This window comes from Leguminivora glycinivorella, chromosome 3 (assembly GCF_023078275.1).
Source record: "Leguminivora glycinivorella isolate SPB_JAAS2020 chromosome 3, LegGlyc_1.1, whole genome shotgun sequence".
In the NCBI taxonomy this organism is placed as follows: Eukaryota; Metazoa; Arthropoda; class Insecta; order Lepidoptera; family Tortricidae; genus Leguminivora; species Leguminivora glycinivorella.
Window position 1 is genome coordinate 23,222,793 of NC_062973.1, and position 20,063 is coordinate 23,242,855.

At 42.4% G+C, this 20,063-nt stretch overlaps 1 protein-coding gene across 5 annotated transcripts in view; it reads left to right on the plus strand.

Moving 5' to 3' along the window:
* Positions 1-20,063, plus strand: part of LOC125242613 (protein draper-like) — a 68,880-nt gene that overhangs the window by 43,151 nt on the left and 5,666 nt on the right. For 2 of the 5 annotated variants that reach the window (XM_048151412.1, XM_048151415.1), the window contains exons 7-18: positions 320-531; positions 2,247-2,392; positions 3,755-3,905; positions 5,614-5,720; positions 10,634-10,795; positions 12,913-12,930; positions 14,181-14,387; positions 15,418-15,573; positions 16,075-16,231; positions 16,784-17,811; positions 18,453-18,617; positions 19,571-19,729. In XM_048151412.1, coding sequence (XP_048007369.1) covers positions 320-531; positions 2,247-2,392; positions 3,755-3,905; positions 5,614-5,720; positions 10,634-10,795; positions 12,913-12,930; positions 14,181-14,387; positions 15,418-15,573; positions 16,075-16,231; positions 16,784-17,811; positions 18,453-18,617; positions 19,571-19,729 — 2,668 coding nt within the window. Of the gene's footprint in view, positions 1-319; positions 532-2,246; positions 2,393-3,754; positions 3,906-5,613; positions 5,721-10,633; positions 10,796-12,912; positions 12,931-14,180; positions 14,388-15,417; positions 15,574-16,074; positions 16,232-16,783; positions 17,812-18,452; positions 18,618-18,670; positions 18,779-18,831; positions 18,940-19,570; positions 19,730-20,063 lie in introns of all 5 variants that reach the window. The other 3 variants (XM_048151414.1, XM_048151413.1, XM_048151416.1) reach the window with 3 other exon arrangements.

Here is a 20,063-nt window from a genome sequence, read left to right on the forward strand (position 1 = left end):
ACCTAACCTCTGCGACCTCGGAATTAAAATTCAATCGCTCTTACTTCTAAGCCAACTGAATAATGTTTTTTTTTAAATAATCCAAAACCCTTATTCTCCATCTTCATTTCTATTAGCCACATCATCATCATGTACTTGAGAAATAATCTTTTGTCGGTGGAGTATTTTCCAGTTTTTACTATCGTGTGTCAGCTTTTTGATATGACTCGGCCCCTACTTTTTCTGTGTGTGCTTTCGACCTTTCTTGCGTTTTATCCGCCCCTCCAGACTATTTATAACACAGTGGTCTATTAGCCTAACAGTTATATAAACTTTCCAGTGCATGGAGACCTGCAAACCAGGGACCTACGGTGTCGACTGCAACAGAACATGCGAATGTCTCCACGGTGGCGAATGTTCGCCAAAAGACGGCTCGTGTACGTGCAAACCTGGGTGGAAGGGCGTACATTGCGAGCTCCGCGCTTGCCCTGACGGCAAATATGGGAAGATGTGCGAAAAGGATTGTGAATGTGACCCGGCTAATACTGACCTGTAAGTATCATTTTAATTACTGGAGAAATATTTGTGTAGCTTACCTTCAAACTCGGGTAAATCCATTCTACTGTAAGATCGATTATATAAAAAAATATAATATGATCTGAAAGATAATCAACCTTATCGCAGAATGGATTTACCCAAGTTTGAAGTAAAGCGACACATTTGCCTGAGGCCGTTTTCACATTATCCGATCCGATGTCGGAAGGATTTCAATGGAAAAAAATCCAAAATTGCGGCTGTAATGTATGGGATGTCGGTCCGACATCCGATATCGGATCGGATAATGTGAAAACGCACTGACACGGCTCAAGTAAATGTAAGAGAACTCGTGCATGCCCGGTGCCCGATATCGACTTTTTGCAAAAAATCAATTCGTATACATGTAAATCTATTTGGAAACGTCAGTACATCTTGCTACGTAATTCTATAATTTTTAAATTGAAAATAACAGCAGCAATTGTAATATCTTCATAACATTGCATGAGTATGAAATAGTGCGAAATGATTGACGTACATTTACGTAATTATAAACATACTGGCATTAGTCATTGATTATTTATTGTTTACAACTACTAAGTTCATTGTTGTGGCTTTAAGCTGAAAGTCTAAGAACTGTAAGAGGAAAGAAATAATACACGGAAAGTATTAAAGTGTTATCAATGTTTATTATAATATGAATTATAGGTAAATTGAATTTAAATTAGTGAGCGCAACGACCCAAAGTGAGTCTTGGCCTCCAACACAAGAGCATGCCACTTTACGCGGTCCAGAGCGACCTCTCGCCAGCCCTCGTTGACGCCGAGTTCACGGAGATCTGCCTCCACTTTATCTGCCCAACGATATTTAGGATGGCCAGCAGGACGGCGTCCAGTTGGACAGCCCAGATAGGCCCTCTTGACTGCCCGATCCTCACCCATCCTTATGAGATGGTCAAGCCAGCGGAGACGATGTGCCTTGGTCTCATCTATTATATTCGGTTCGGCTATTAGATGTTAAATTTCGACATTCTTTCGGATTCTCCAACTGCCATCGTCTCTTCACGGGTCCCAGAATCTTCCTGAACACCTTACATTCTGTTGCTAGGAGGCTGTTTTCCTCCTTGAGTGTTATTGTCCAAGCCTCACACCCATACATTAAGATGGGGCGGATCACGGTCTTATAGATCCGTAGCTTTATGTATCTACTAAGAAGCTTGGACACCAAGACCTTATGGAGCGCAGCACTGCAGCGTAAGAAGTTTTGAGTTCGGATGTTGATTTCGTCCTCCATTGTATGTTACCTATAACAAAAGTAAAATAATTAGATCATACAAAATTTTTAACAAAACGTTTTCTTTGAATATGCTTTTAAAAATTCATTTGCTGACGGATGAATTATGCTCTTTATACGATCTCCGCAGAATATGTGTTTCCCCAACTCATAGTAAACAAGTTATTAACCCAGCTATGTTTACACTAAATACCTATTTACTGTTCAGGAAATTTACAGAGTTCAGAAGTCTAATCGATGGAATCAGGCGTTACTTTGCGGAAAATGTACAGAGTCATCAAATATTTAAATTTGAGAGTCATTGCAAAGAAAGAGTTTACGATTCAGAAGAAGTCTGTCAAAATCCCCACACAAAAAAATGCGAACGCTAAACTCGGTTTGGTGCAACCGACCCGACCCTTAATTAACTCTGATAATAAATATTACTAATATATTTCCAGATGTGACCCCTGGACCGGCGCGTGCGATTGCTCAGCGGGTTGGGCGGGAGAAACCTGCTCGCGACAGTGCGCGCTCTTAACATACGGCAAAGGATGCCGCTCGAGTTGCCGGTGCGAGAACAGCGGCCTCTGCTCGCCTGTCAACGGTAATCATTATATGGGGAGTGGTTCAAGAGTCGAGTCTTACGTGAGACTTCTGAGTCGTAAGGGCGCGCGAGACTTAGCGAGTTTTAGCCCTTCATTATCAACATTGACATATCAAATAAAAGTAACGGAAGGACTAAACTAACTATTATGGCTCTGCGATCCAAAGAGAATCCTGTCCACCAAAACGAGAGCACGCCACTTATCCCGATCCTGCACAGCTTCCTGCCAATTATCGGCTTGTAGCTGACACAGATCCGCCATCACATTGTCTTCCCAGCGGTATCTGGGCCGACCCGCCGAGCGGCCACCAGTTGGTCTTCCCAGATACGCCCTCTTAGCAGTCCGATCCTCTCCCATTAACGACTAAAGGCACGTTTAATCTGTAGTGCAGTACATTTAGTTCAAGATTAGAATGGAGAGATTTTTCTTGCTACGGCAATGTCAATTTTGTCGCTGTCCTTAAACTCAGTGTTAGCTTAACATGTTGACCTGTTCACCAGATTTTTTACGAAAATCTGGCGTAGCTTTCAAGGGTCAGTCAATAGAAAATTGGAAAGTCAAATAGTAGATTGTACAACAAGGGCATAAAGTGACGTTCGTTTACTATAAAAAAATCCCTCGGATAAAAACGGACATCACTTCGATTGCGAGGTAATAATTATATTTTTCAAGGCAATTTACACCACGAAATTGTCGTAAAGCAAAAGAACATAATACACAACCAATTCTCGCCTTTCTTTTTTAACATGTGATCAGAGTTTCAGAAGCATGGTTTTCTGCCAAGTCAAACATTTTTGAACGATAATCGAGTCCTATTTTATGTGATTTACTAAATTTAATGGCAGAAAATACGGAATTCTAATAAATTGTAGCAAAAATAAAATAATATAACTGATGGAAGGAAACGATGACTTGGTTATGAAGATGGTTTATTACATGAAGGAGAACGGAAGACACTGATACAATTTAGGATGTTAATAGTAGTAGGATCGAAACAAGAATGAATTCCCAACGCACCAGAACATTCATCTGACTTTTTATTCAAACATTTAAATTATGTTCTAAGTGCGTTTATGTGGTTAGCTAACATTTTCTTTGGTTTACAAAGCATGCTGATTTTTCCAACAATAACAAGTTTTGTCATCTACACAATTTTATTGCTTAGTAAAATTGTGTAATATGTTTTAACTGGCTGTTGAGACCGATTACCTTAGTCTTAGAGAAAAAATATTTTATGCTCTAGAGCATAAAATGCGATTTTATATCATCTACGCACGACATGAAGGTGCACTTTTTGAGCATGATAAGTGAAAAGTCTATTAGTTTATCGATGTTTGTACTCATAGCTGATTTAATAACAGGATCCTGTCTCTGCGCGCCGGGCTACCACGGTTTACGCTGCGAGCAGCCGTGCCAGTTCCCGCACTACGGGGACAACTGCCGCGACACCTGCGCCTGCGCCAACAACGCCACCTGCTCGCACGAGACCGGCCAGTGCAAATGTCCGCCCGGGTAACTGAAGATAAATCTAAGTTGAATTAGTAAAGTGAAAATTACTATGGTACTTACGATTGCTCCCACTCGTCAGGCTATACAAGTACCTCTGGGTGCGCGAATCTTGAGTCGGTAGTAAGGTAACAACGCCACCTGCTCGCACGAGACCGGCCAGTACAAATGTCCGCCCGGGTAACTGAAGATAAATCTAAGTTGACTTCGTAAAGTGAAAATTACTATGGTACTTACGATTGCTCCCACGCGTCAGGCTATACAAGTACCCCTGGGTGCGCGAATCAGGAATCGGTAGTAAGGTAACAACGCCACCTGCTCGCACGAGACTGGTTAGTGCAAATGTCCGCCCGGGTAACTGAAGATAAATCTAAGTTGACTTAGTAAAGTGAAAATTACTATGGTACTTACGATTGCTCCCACGCGTCAGGCTATACAAGTACCCCTGGGTGCGCGAATCAGGAATCGGTAGTAAGGTAACAACGCCACCTGCTCGCACGAGACTGGTTAGTGCAAATGTCCGCCCGGGTAACTGAAGATAAATCTAAGTTGACTTAGTAAAGTGAAAATTACTATGGTACTTACGATTGCTCCCACGCGTCAGGCTATACAAGTACCCCTGGGTGCGCGAATCAGGAATCGGTAGTAAGGTAACAACGCCACCTGCTCGCACGAGACTGGTTAGTGCAAATGTCCGCCCGGGTAACTGAAGATAAATCTAAGTTGACTTAGTAAAGTGAAAATTACTATGGTACTTACGATTGCTCCCACGCGTCAGGCTATACAAGTACCGCTGGGTGCGTGAATCAGGAATCGGTAGTAAGGTACGCCACTTGCTCGCACGAGACCGGACAGTGCAAGTGTTCACTTGAACAAGTTAATTATGAACTTATATTGACCGGGATATAGACCGTGATTACCTTTTTGATTTTTGTCGAGCTCCCGATATTTCGACGCAGTTGCATGCATCATGATCACGGAAAACTGACGAAAAACTGATGCAAGACAAAAATCAAAAAGGTAATCACGGTCTATATCCCGGTCAATATAAGTCTAATGAAAATAACCGTGAATCATTCAAAACTCTTAAGTTAATTATGAAACTTATGCTAGACGTAGTAAGATAGGACGTATTCCAATGCGATAAGGTGAAAAAGTGGATACATCTCTTTGTAGTCGACTGTACAGTACGCGAGATTGGTCCCAGGGGATAGTCCATACAAGTATCCACCCGGATAAGAATCTGAACCTTACGTTAACATAGTATGGTGCAAGTAGCCATGAAATAATACTTGACCTTTCATGGCCCAAGTGATGAAAAATTGATTCACTTTACCAAAGACATATATAACTACGTATAGACAGATAAAGTCTAAGAAAAAAACGTACCTCACTGACCATACAGAAAAAGGTACGGTGGCCTAGATGGCATTACACCTTTGGGGTACGCTGAGCTAGATGGCGTTAATATTAATATTTGTAATTTTAACACATATCAAGCTAAGAATATGGGCCAAATTGTCAAAACTGAGGTTCAAAAGTTTTAAGCCTGTGTCAAGAGATGGCAGTCTATGCACTGTGATTACATATTTTACTTCGACAGTAATTCCATATAATACTCGATCCTGTTTGACTTTACTAAGAAGGCGATCTGTTTCTAAGCATTTCAAATAATTTTATTCCGAAATCGATTAATTGTTTGTTTTTATTTCAGTTACGATGGATTGAAATGCGACCGGCCATGCGACGGCAAGAAATACGGATTGAAGTGTCTACAAGAGTGCCAATGTGAAAACAATGCGCCCTGCAACCCTGTCAATGGTAAGATTTAATTACTTCTGATGATATCATAGAAAAACATACAACATACATACAATCTGTTCATTCTGAAACTACTAAATCAAGGCCACTATGGCCGGTTCCATGGCATTGAGTGACAGGTTTCTCGCCTACACCACAATTTAACCCATATCCCATGTCGCCTTCTCTGGTGAAATTCTTAACCTGTCCCCACACAGGCGATGCACTTCTGATGATATCATAGAAAATATAGAACATAACCTCTTCTTCTACACAATCTATCCGGTCCAGCGTTTTCTCGGTCTGGCTCTCGGTCTTTTTTGTTATGGCGCCCACCCTTTCTTGTCTGGCATCCTTTCAAGTACTTACTTAGGACTTACTAGGGAACACACATACCTAATACGGAAAGGCAGGGGTAATCAAAAAGCGGCCCTATAATTAAAGAGCGATCTCATTAGTTACTGGAGAAATTATTATCTAAATCTAGCTATCTATTAGCAGCCTTTAAAGCGCCCGTCTACGGGCATAGGCCGCCTCTCCATACCTCCACGCTTGTCGGTCCATTGCCATCAGCATCCAGTTATCGCCAGCTAGTTGGCAGATGTCATCTCTCCATCTAAGGGGCGGCTTGGCACCACCGCGGGTGTTAGCGGGCTTCCACACCATAGTTCGTCTCGCCCAGCGACTATGGTCCATCATGGCCCAGCCCATCTCTGTGCCCAATTCTCTAAATAGTCTAAATTAAACTTGTACATTAATTGAACTCTAAGGCACATTTCAGACTATTTTTTTGCCGTCCACTTGGTATCTGATTATTGATAATAGCTTGCTCAAACCACGTTTAGTTTTCATATCGTTTATACTAAGCCCTTCAGATTATTCAAGCCGATGTGGCCCACGACACAACTAGGCATGCGGCAGTAGTTAAACAGCCCCCTAGAGCAGTCAGTAAGACTGTTGTTTTTTCAGATCAGATTGGGTTAGGAATGGGCCCATTATTGAGCTACCAGTTAGAGCAACAAGTGACAAATTACTGTTATCAAAACATTACTTTGTCTCATTTATGTGACCTTATTTCAAAGGGATGTTATGATAGCAGTACTACATTAGTAATTTTATTAGGAAATAGTCTTAATGTAGATAAGCTTAGCATAGATAAATTGATGTCCACACTAAATGTTATTGAAAAATCTGGTGTGGGGAAAATTATATTATGTGCACTACCTTATGCAGAAAATGTATCATATGACTATAATTGTAAGATAGCTTACTATAATTCTTTAATGTACCATGCCATAGCTGTTAATAAAAAGTACCATTTCTTTGACTTAAATAAATTCATTGAGCGCTTCATGCTAGCTCCACGGAAGGTATTTTTGCCAAAGAAATTATTTGTATATTTAGTGGAGTTATTGGCCTTCAATATTGAGCCAAATAGATGTAATAGTGTTATATATAAGTCTCAGTCAGCTGACAAAGCCAAGGACCCCATGCCTCATTTAAACTAGATTGTAAGACAAAGCGGAAAAACACCTGAATATGAACGTTGTTCACCAGAATATTCAGGGTTTTTCCAGCAAAGAATTAGAAGTAGGATTATTTTTAGATAGTAATAATGTTGAAGTTATGTGTATTACTGAACATTGGTTGAAACAAGAACAGTTGATATTTGATTATGTTAATTTTAAATTAGCTAGTTTTTTTGCCAGAAAATCTGCTGCTCATGGTGGCTCCCTTATTATTGTTAAAAATTGTATGAAGTGTAAAGAGCGCAAAGATATTGTAAAATATTCCATAGAAAGAACTATAGAAATTTCATGTGTTGAATTAGACAGATATATTATTGTATGTGTTTATAGACCACCATCAGCTGACTTCAGCATATTTGAATCTACAATGGAAAATGTTCTGAATTTAGTATGCAAGGGCCAAAAACATGTTATTGTATGTGGAGATTTTAATGTTAACTTGCTCGAGTCATCTAGTAATACTGTTAAAATGTTCTGTTTGTTTAAATCATTTAATTTATTTAATTTATTTCTTGAACCTACCCGGGTAGGTGTGACTAGTGCAACATGCCTAGATAATATTTTTTGTAACTGTGAATTTATAGATAAGAAATTATTTAACTGTTTTCATTCCGATCACAGCGGCCAAAGGGCAGCTTTCTTAAACGTTATTCATGATACTCCACAAACAATAACATATAGACCCATTACTGGATCTCGCTTGGAATCATTCAAAAATGAAATTCTACATAGTTTGTCTATAATACCATTTTCGCATTATGACTGTAATCATTTGTATCAAGATGTTTTCAATGTAATTCTTAATCAATTTAATAACAATTTCAAAGTGAAATCTATTAGTGGGTCAAAAGTTAAAACAAAGTTTAGTGAATGGGCTACTGTAGGTATTCACAAAAGTAGAAAAAGACTTTATGAACTTTATGGTGAGAGAGAGCTGAACAAGAATTCAGAATTCCTGGACTATGTAAGAAACTACTCAAGAATCTTCAAGAAAGTGTGTTTAACTGCCAAGAAAAACTTTATTAGTTCTAAATTGAAAGTGTCGGACAACAAAGTGAAAACAACTTGGAGTATTATAAATAAAGAAGCTGGTAAATGTAAATCACGCGATTGTCAAGTCAACATTGTATCAGATAATCAACAAATAGTGTCGAACAGCGATGTTGCCTCGGCATTCGAAGATTATTTCTCAAATATAGCCGTTAACACCACAAAATGTTTACATTCTTCTGCGGCTCAAGCCCATTCATTACTTTGTGCTAATGTTAAGAAATGTAATAATTCATTTGAATTTAGTCAAGTAGACTCTGTAAATATTGTTAAAACATTCAAGTCACTCAATTTAAAGAAAACGGAAGACTTATGGGGAACATCAGTTAAAGTAATTAGTCATGTCATAGATATAATAGCACCTTACTTGGCCGTAATATATAATATTTCAATTTCACAAGGCACCTTTCCAGATCTTATGAAATGTAGCAAAGTCATACCGCTTTTTAAATCGGGTGATTCGAGTGATATAACCAATTTCCGTCCCATATCAATACTTCCTGTACTAAGTAAAGTCTTTGAGAAGCTAATGTTAAATGATCTACTGGGACACTTCAACAGACATAGATTACTTACAAGCAAACAGTTCGGTTTCACAAGGGGCCGTTCCACGACCGATGCTGCTTCGGTACTCATTAAACATATATATAATTTTTGGGAAAATTCTTGTGATGCAATTGGCATATTTTGTGATCTTTCAAAAGCCTTTGATTGTGTGGATCATGGAACGCTCATTTTGAAATTAGAACACTATGGTTTGTCTATAAATGCCCTAAACTTTATGTCTTCTTACCTTAGCAATAGAACACAAACAGTAGTTGTTAACAAAACTCGCTCTAGCGGGACTGTAGTCCAATTAGGAGTGCCACAAGGCTCAATTTTAGGTCCATTCCTGTTTTTGGTTTATATAAATGATTTGCCATGTATAGTGAAAAACTTTTGTGAAATAGTACTTTTTGCTGATGATACATCACTGCTTTTTAATGTTGACCGAAAATCTACGGATTACAATGTAATTAATAGCACGTTAGCTGATGTACTGCAGTGGTTTACTGTCAACAATTTACTTCTTAATTCTAAGAAAACCAAATGTATTCGATTTTCTCTGCCGAATGTTAAACCAATCGATACAAAAATACTTTTGAATGATGAATGCTTAGAGATGGTAGATACAACACTGTTTCTTGGTTTAACATTGGACAAAAATCTACAATGGAGTCCTCATATAAAGAAACTAGCAAGCAAATTAAGTTCAGCCGCATACGCCGTTAGGAGAATCAGGCAACTGACTAATGTTGAGACAGCTCGCCTAGTGTATCATAGTTATTTTCACAGTGTAATGTCATACGGTATTCTGGTTTGGGGCAAAGCAGCTGACATACAGACTATCTTTGTATTACAAAAGAGAGCCATTCGTTCTATTTACAACTTAGGAACACGTGAATCAGTAAGAGAACTCTTCAAAGAAATTAATATCTTAACTGTAGCTTCCCAATACATTTATGATAGTATAATTTATGTTGTTAAGAATTTAGACTGTTTCACTAAGAATTCTGATATCCATAATTATAACACTAGAAACAAAAATAAGCTTGCCATAAAGAAGTTTCGTGTCCGTAAAGTACAGAAGTCATTTGTTGGGCAATGCATTCATTTTTATAATAAGTTACCTGACACTGCTTTGAGATTACCCCTCCCAGCTCTTAAGAACTACTTAAAAAAATCATTGATGTTAAAGGCTTATTACAGAGTCGAGGACTATTTGACAGACAAACATGCATGGCCCGAACCAGAAACTACAAAAAACGAATAGCAATTAAAATAATTGTATTATGTATAGAGGACACAGTTCAGATAAGAAAGCACATCAAATATTTTATATTTTATGTTGTGTAGGTAAATTACATATTTAATGATATTGAGATTCATATTATCTTTTTCTTCTATGACAATTTGATATGTTTTCTCTGAAGAAGAACGACGTATTATTAAGCAATAATATAATTTATTGAAATTGATTTCCATAGAGTACCTAGTCTGTTCATATTCTTTGATGAATACTTTTGCATGTTAAATTGTATGTTGTTATTTAATGCATGTTAATTATAAGATGTAATGTTTTGAAAAGAAGTTGCCCGCCGAGTTTCTTGCCGGTCCCATAGTGGATACCCCCCTCCCAACTGAGGGGGGACTGAAATCTTCTCGAGGCTGAGGCGTAGGGTTAGAGCCGGCGTAGCTTTATTTGACGTTCATATGCGCATTGTAATATGCCTACTTGAAAAATAAATATTTCATTTCATTTTCATTTTCATTTTCACTTCTTCTTACGTCATTAAAGTCTTATTTACTCCACAGGTGAATGTATCTGCGGCCCAGGCTACACAGGTTCCAAGTGCGAACACACTTGCCCCCCACACTACTTCGGTCAAGACTGCCGTTCGCCCTGCAACTGTGGGGCTAACGCTCGCGGCTGCGACCACGTGACTGGACGCTGCCAGTGCGAGACTAGCTGGCGAGGTAAATACCACCTATATAGTCTATAGTGCTAGGGCAGGACATCTCGAGTATATCTGCAGGCTACAGAGGTGACAAGTGCGAACACATGGCTACAACACTACTTTAGTCAAGACTGCCGTTCGCCCTGCACCTGCGGGGCTAACGCTCGCGGCTGCGACCACGTGACTGGACGCTGCCAGTGCGAGACTAGCTGGCGAGGTAATACCACCCTATACAGGATCTTTTGTAGTGCTAGGGCAGGACATCTGAGTATATCTGCAGGCTACAGAGGTGACAAGTGCGAATACACTTGCCCTAATTCTACTTCGGTCAAGACTGCCGTTCGCCCTGCAGCTGCGGGCTTAACGCCCGCGGCTGCGACCATGCGACTGGACGCTGCCAGTGCGAGACTAGCTGGCGAGGTAAACACCACCCTATAGTGACATCTCGAGTATATCTGCAGGCTACAGAGGTGACAAGTGCAAATACACTTGCCCCAATTCTATTTCGGTCAAGACTGTCGTTCGCCCTGCAACTGTGGGGCGAATGCTCGTGTATGTGACCCTGGTGCAAGGTAAATACCCAATTTCATAGACACCGGGACTAAACTGCCTCGAGTATGTTCCACTCAAGGAACATAGGAACAGTACGAGGTCAGGACTGCTGATTCAGCTACAGCTCGCTTAGAATTTTATCTATGACCAGCTGACGATGTGATTCAAGCATATCGCCTTTTTAAATGATGACAGCGGACGAGTGTACAGCGTACATTTGAACAGGTATTTAACACCGCAGTATAAGCACGCTTGCAAGACTATACAAGCTCTGAGTTATCTTGTGGCGCCGACCGCCAATATGCTTACACTTAAAGCATACGACGTAGTGTTTGCTTCTTTTACACTAAACGCCGAAATCATAAGTGACTTGTCCATGTTTTGCAAACAGAAAGAACAAAAGCCTTTATTTTAATTATTCTGCTGTTGATACTTGATTACCACATTTCAAATGCTTACAAACATACAACGGTGACTCATTTAGTGATAAGTAATGACTAATATTCGCAATATTAACCATAATTGTCTACCCAATACAGTTACTTTTATCAAGCTCATCAAAGTTAGGTACTTAAACATGATAGACGTCTAACGAGTAATTAGGTTCAATTGCTTGAGTACCTACTATTAGATAGCTACAAACTATTTCCGCCTTGATAAATTATTACGTCATCACACGTGCTACATAATACTAAATAGTTTACATTCCCTTATCTGTTGTGATTTTATTAATATCGACAGAACATCCAGCACGGGAAGCATGGTCGCGCGATAGACGATAAAATAGCAGGCCGTCCCTATCGCACTATTTGTAACTGCGATAGGGACGGCCTGATATTTTAACGTCTATCGCGCGACCATGCTTCCCGTGCAAGACATGATAAATAGTACATTGTGCAACAAGGGGAGGAAGTTGAATATTACTAACGAGAGTAAGTTAAATCGCGACGGCTTGCCGGAGCGATTAAAAGACTCGAGTTAGTAATATTCATACTCCCCGAGTTGTACACAATGTTTTTCATCACACTCGCAATGTAAAAAATATGTAAATAGATGTAAATAAAAAGTTAAGTACGGTACAAGAAATTTCATTACTCCCTTGGGAGAACGATTTTTCTATAACTCACGCTCCGCCTGCGTGCAATAGCACATTTAAAGTGCGGGTGTGATGAAAACATTAATTTTTTTTTCTTTAGGTATAGGGTCAAATGTACGATCATATATTATTATATTTACTATGCAGGAAATTGCACTTTTGTGCAGCTGATTGACTGACGATTAATCAATGTTATGCTTATAACTTTTAGAGAAACTTATATCGCGATTTACCACTCCGCTTTCCTACACTGGATTAGGCATACAGAAAAAGTTATATAGTATGACATCTGTCATTGACATACATAATTAACTCGTAAACAACATATTTTAATAGGTACTGTTGCGCCGCAATATCTCAGAATAATAAAAATGCTAGTTTTATTACTCATCTCAAAGATTTATCACCATCAGCTTAAAGTAATTCGCCTATAATAATCATTAGTTGCTTGTTACCATTAAAATCATCGCAATCATTTCTGTCATCAGGTCTCACTAGGAAACTAGGTAAGTACCTGCATATCGGGTGTCAACTAATATCGTTTGTACATGTCCCTAACAGATACATACCGTTCTTACGACTCTTTGTATTACGACGAAGACGAGCCTCAAGATTCTAACGAAATCCCCTACGGATCAGACAGTGAGGATTTTGAAACTAATTTTATACAAGAATTTGAGTACACTATGGTTGAACATAAAACTAAATATGATAAAGATCAGAACTATTATAAGATTCTAACTGCGAAAGATAAAAATATAAAAGGCCTGAAAGGTATATCTACATTAGCACAGTGTGTTACTTTGAATGTTAACTATGAACAATCTGACTATGACTCTATTTTACAACAAGTAACGGAAATATTAAGGACATTGAAAATTGAAAATGTCAATGCGGTAGTTGCAGTGTTAGATGTTGAAGATTCGTTTCTTACCAGCCAAGCGGCGTTTTGGACTATTTCTACTGAAAATGGCTCTTTTAATGTAAATACATGTTTAGAGGATACCTAAATAAATTGTTGGGCGTACGTGCTAATAAAACTTGAGAAAAAATTGGGTAGTTTTTATTTGTTACCTGTAATACACTTATTTTTGTATGTTAACTGTTGGATGTAGATGTAGCAAGATTCTTGATGATCAAATATTGCGAAGAAATCTGCTAACATAACATAAAACTCAATATTCTAACATTTACATTTTATGTCCGTAGATATGTGTAAAGTTTAAGTTTTATAAGGAACTTAAACTGTTAACCCTTAAGCTACAATGATTATGTATAGATTACACACATCCACTAGGTTCACATCTTTCTTTATTCGCACAAATAGATACTTAAGTATTCCATCCCTGAGTGATCAAATTATTACTTAATTTCACACAGGCCAAGTGAAACACATATTGTATTCTAATCTATTCTATTCTACATGATACGCTACAGGATTCAATGAAATACCACACGCCTCAAAACATATATTTAAATTCAACACATGCTTAACATACTTCAGTACATATTCAATTAACCCTTAAAACTAGATTTTTAAGCTTCGTTTCTTTACTTACATCAAGTTTAATACTAAAATAATTCTATTTGAATTGACAGACTATAACCTAACATTACACTGTGTGTTTATAAATGGGACAAGCACATACGCACTTTTACCACCACCCTTCAACAGTTTGTTTTTTACACAACACAGAGATTTACACTGGGGCTAGTCAAACACTCAACATATATAATACTGGAGCACATCTTTCAGGTATCCGTTGCGAAACGCAATGCGAGCAAGGTTTCTTTGGCGATGGCTGCTCGGAGCGGTGCCCGTGCGTGAACAACTCTTCGTGCGATGCCGATACCGGCCGGTGCGAATGCTCTGCCGGCTGGACTGGTGTTAACTGCTCGCAGCCATGCTCTCCTGGTACCTATGGAGCTGGTTGCTCTCAAAAATGCGCCCCTGGACCTGGTGGTAAGATTTAAAATATTGTATAATGTTCTAGAAACTGCTGGCATTAGTCTGATATGAGTCTGTGCGAGTGTTCGTTGGAGTGGACTGGTGTTAACTGCTCACAGACATATTCTCCTGGTGCTTACGGAGCTGGTTGCTCTTTAAAATGCGCTCCTTGGCCTGGTGGTGAGTTTAAAAATTTGTTAAAAGTTCTAATCAGCTAGTGTGACTGATACTGGCCGGTGCGACTGCTCTGCGGGCTGGACTGGAGTTAACTGCTCACAACCATGCTCTCCTGCTACTTCAAAGGGGCTGAATGCTCTCGAAAATGCGCTTCTGGGCCTGTAGGTATGTTTCAAAAGATTGTAGAATGTTCTAGAAACTGCTTTCATGACTCTCATACGGGCCAGTGAGAATGTTCTGCAGGCTAGACTAGTGTCAACTGTTCACAGCCATATTCTCCTGGTGCTTACGGAGCTGGTTGCTCTCAAAAATGCGTCCTTAGACCTATTGGTGAGTGTAAAACACTGTAAAATGTTCTAGAAACTGCTGGCATCTGCGATAACCGATAATATTTATGTCAAATAAACGTTGTATTTTTGTTTGTTTCTCTTTTAACAAATAATGAAAGACAATGTAAAACCTCGTCCTATTCCGTAACTCAGTTAATGGAAACAATGACTTAATCGATCAATACCTTAGTACCTACACACAGTTAGCAACAATGGCCAAAATGTTTATAAATAGCTTGTTATACCACTTCAACGCTTAATAAACTTGTTACGTAAAGCATTATTGTTTCCCAAACAACATTTACCCTTTATTATTTTGATTATTATGATTATGTGTATGCAGTTCGTTTGTTCGTCTTTCACGGCGAAAGGGAGCGATGAATTGAAGTGATTTTTAAGTGGAGATAGTTTAGGGATGGAGAGGGACATAGGCTACTTTATGTCTCTTTCTAACCCCCCCACTGCCCTGACATTTCCGAATTTGACGCGAGCGAAGCCGCGGGCAAAAGCTAGTTTGTAATAATTTGCGTGTATCTCAGGTAACACGACATGCGACCCAGTCACAGGCGTGTACGCGTGCCCCAGCGGATACACGGGTGCGTCTTGCGAGTACCCGTGTCCTCTCGGCACTTTCGGCCCGCACTGCGCAGAGAAGTGCGCTTGCAAGAATGGTGCTGACTGCCACCATGTTACGGGTAAGTTCGGTACACTTGTCGGAATAGTTACACTGGTGTCCCCTTGGCAGTTTTGTTTTAAACTTCCAGGGGCAATCACTCACTAAGCAGTAGGTACTTTGTAGTTCTTGTCTAAATGTAGAAGTATTAGGAGTTGTATCTAGAACCTTTATAGTATACGAGTATGTACAACGACATTTTTCACTCGATGTTAATTTGTATTTGTTTCTCTTATCGGTTACTCGGGTGCGTTGTACGAATGACATTTACTTTTCAATCTTACAAACATAGGTACAAGTATTGTGGGGCATAAATAATCTTCTGTGATTTAAATAACTAACTATTTATATTGGCTGATTGATCCAAAGTGAATCTTGGCCTCCGAAATGAGAGATCGCCACTTGTCCCAATCCTGCGCAGCCTCTTGCACTGTCTTGAAGCTGACGCAGATCCGCCGCCACACTGTCCTCCTAGCGATACCTGGGTCGACGGCGAATGTTTATTTGAACCCTTACGTTACAGGAGCGTGTCAATGCCCTCCCGGCTGGCTGGGCCGGCTGTGCGACGAGGCGTGCCCCGCGGGGTGGTGGGGCGCCAACTGCACGCAGCCGTGCCGCTGCGCCGCCGCCGCCGCCTGCCGCTCCAACGACGGCTACTGCCGCTGTCCGCCCGGCTACAGGGGCGCGTACTGCACGCAGTGTGAGTACCTCACTATATGCACGAGTGTGACAGTGTTCTCCAACTGCACGCAGCCGTGCCGCTGCGCCGCCGCCGCCGCCTGCCGCTCCAACGACGGCTACTGCCGCTGTCCGCCCGGCTACAGGGGCGCGTACTGCACGCAGTGTGAGTACCTCACTATATGCACGAGTGTGACAGTGTTCTCCAACTGCACGCAGCCGTGCCGCTGCGCCGCCGCCGCCGCCTGCCGCTCCAACGACGGCTACTGCCGCTGTCCGCCCGGCTACAGGGGCGCGTACTGCACGCAGTGTGAGTACCTCACTATATGCACGAGTGTGACAGTGTTCTCCAACTGCACGCAGCCGTGCCGCTGCGCCGCCGCCGCCGCCTGCCGCTCCAACGACGGCTACTGCCGCTGTCCGCCCGGCTACAGGGGCGCGTACTGCACGCAGTGTGAGTACCTCACTATATGCACGAGTGTGACAGTGTTCTCCAACTGCACGCAGCCGTGCCGCTCCAACGACGGCTACTGCCGCTGTCCGCCCGGCTACAGGGGCGCGTACTGCACGCAGTGTGAGTACCTCACTATATGCACGAGTGTGACAGTGTTCTCCAACTGCACGCAGCCGTGCCGCTGCGCCGCCGCCGCCGCCTGCCGCTCCAACGACGGCTACTGCCGCTGTCCGCCCGGCTACAGGGGCGCGTACTGCACGCAGTGTGAGTACCTCACTATATGCACGAGTGTGACAGTGTTCTCCAACTGCACGCAGCCGTGCCGCTGCGCCGCCGCCGCCGCCTGCCGCTCCAACGACGGCTACTGCCGCTGTCCGCCCGGCTACAGGGGCGCGTACTGCACGCAGTGTGAGTACCTCACTATATGCACGAGTGTGACAGTGTTCTCCAACTGCACGCAGCCGTGCCGCTGCGCCGCCGCCGCCGCCTGCCGCTCCAACGACGGCTACTGCCGCTGTCCGCCCGGCTACAGGGGCGCGTACTGCACGCAGTGTGAGTACCTCACTATATGCACGAGTGTGACAGTGTTCTCCAACTGCACGCAGCCGTGCCGCTGCGCCGCCGCCGCCGCCTGCCGCTCCAACGACGGCTACTGCCGCTGTCCGCCCGGCTACAGGGGCGCGTACTGCACGCAGTGTGAGTACCTCACTATATGCACGAGTGTGACAGTGTTCTCCAACTGCACGCAGCCGTGCCGCTGCGCCGCCGCCGCCGCCTGCCGCTCCAACGACGGCTACTGCCGCTGTCCGCCCGGCTACAGGGGCGCGTACTGCACGCAGTGTGAGTACCTCACTATATGCACGAGTGTGACAGTGTTCTCCAACTGCACGCAGCCGTGCCGCTGCGCCGCCGCCGCCGCCTGCCGCTCCAACGACGGCTACTGCCGCTGTCCGCCCGGCTACAGGGGCGCGTACTGCACGCAGTGTGAGTACCTCACTATATGCACGAGTGTGACAGTGTTCTCCAACTGCACGCAGCCGTGCCGCTGCGCCGCCGCCGCCGCCTGCCGCTCCAACGACGGCTACTGCCGCTGTCCGCCCGGCTACAGGGGCGCGTACTGCACGCAGTGTGAGTACCTCACTATATGCACGAGTGTGACAGTGTTCTCCAACTGCACGCAGCCGTGCGCGTACTGCACGCAGTGCGAGTCATCTTTTAATTAGATATGGACTGTTCTAGCTATCCACGAGTATGCCAAACCGACGACCATCTGCGACTAAGATGCCGTTCGCATTGAACGTTGAATACCTACTCTATTTACCAACACTAATAGTGTCTTGGGCAGCGCTAGAAAATGTCGCGCCAACTTAGCCACCTAGGTAAACTGCAGTCCTTCAGGACGATGCTCCAGAATTTCTAGTATGTGTTAGCCGTTATGGCGTCCATATGTGCGAACGAAAGGCCCCATCGCTGTGTCTTGCTCCAAACTATGGCTGCTCCTCGCCGCTATCGCCTCAGTGCGTTTTCACATTATCCGATCAGATATCGGATGTAGGCCCGATATCCCATGCATTTAAGCCGCCATCTTTAATTTTTGCCTTTGAAATCCTTCCGACAATATCGGATCGGATAATGTGAAAACGCGATTAGACTAATCTTGTGGCCGAAGGTTTCATGTTTAGATATTTAATTCATTATTTGATAACTGAATTATTTTTCCACTAAATTTCAAATTACGTCAACTCATAAATCTATTCTATCCTCCACAGTTTGCCCAGAAGGCTACTTCGGCGACCACTGCATGGAGCCCTGCATGTGTCCCGAAGGCAACTGGGACTGCCACCCGGTGAAGGGCTGCGTGTGCCGCCGCGGCTTCATCGGAGACTCCTGCGACACTCACGCCTCGGGCGCCATCGTGGTCGACCACGCCGAGGGTGGGTATTCTGTACAATTTGTATACGCTACTCACTACTGCACGTGTCTGAAGGCAACTGGGACTGCCACCCGGTGAAGGGCTGCGTGTGCCGCCGCGGCTTCATCGGGGACTCCTGCGACACTCACGCCTCGGGCGCCATCGTGGTCGACCACGCCGAGGATGGGTATTCTGTACAATTTGTATACGCTACTCACTACTGCACGTGTCTGAAGGCAACTGGGACTGCCACCCGGTGAAGGGCTGCGTGTGCCGCCGCGGCTTCATCGGAGACTCCTGCGACACTCACGCCTCGGGCGCCATCGTGGTCGACCACGCCGAGGGTGGGTATTCTGTACAATTTGTATACGCTACTCACTACTGCACGTGTCTGAAGGCAACTGGGACTGCCACCCGGCGACGAGCTGCGCGTGTCGAAATTGATTTCAAAAAAAACCACTTGACACGTTCCCTTTATGACTTTTAGCGTTTCGTCATAAACCGAGCGCGTCCAAACAATTCAGTAGAAAACACTGAATGCGCAGTTAGTGACATACATTTTACTGACATTTATATACAATAAACAAATCATTACTACATGAAACTGATAGATGTAATATTTCCCCATAAAATAAATAAAGAAAGAAAATTGTTCTTACTGTTTATATGTGGGTGCAAATAAAATATATTTTAACAATAAAAAAAATAAACCGACTGTGTGTCAGCAAAAAGGATCAAGCTCATCATTGTGCTCCGGCAGGGGGCTGATTTTCAGATTGCTCCTTGTTGGTGACAACCGACCACGTACACACAACACACAACGGCAGTACAGCAACAAATAAAACAGAATAAAAGCTGATTTCATTAGGCAGAATCTCAAGCACAATGAAAACCAAATGGGCACAATATTATTTGTGAAAAGCCACTTTGCTCAGATGTATTTACTTATTTGTATTCGTTTTGTTGTTTTAATAGGAAGCAGCAACGCAGGCCTAACAGCGACGATGGTCATCCTACTACTTTTATGCGTAGCCGCCGCTGCGCTAATGCTGTTCTACTACCGCAAGCGAGTCAAGAACCTCAAGCGGGAGATAGCCCATGTGCACTACACCGCCGACCCGGCCACGCAGCCAGGTAAATAATATATTATATAATCAATTAATCTTTCTGACTTCCGCTTCCAAACCACGTAATTGGTATAAATACTTGTATGCCTGAACAGTTTGACGTCACGAAAATGTCAATAGCATCGGCTGCATTAGCTGTCATCTAACGTAAAATATTGATTTTGAATAAATACATTCTCTTTGTCAAACTGTGCAAACAGTTTTGGGGGATATTGCATTTATCTTTAAGTTTTTATGTAAGATGTTTTATTCAATAAATAAAGAATAAAAATGATCATACTCCTTAAAATTTTTGTATATCGCTAACAAACGGTTTAGTTCAACTTCGTTGATTTATTTAA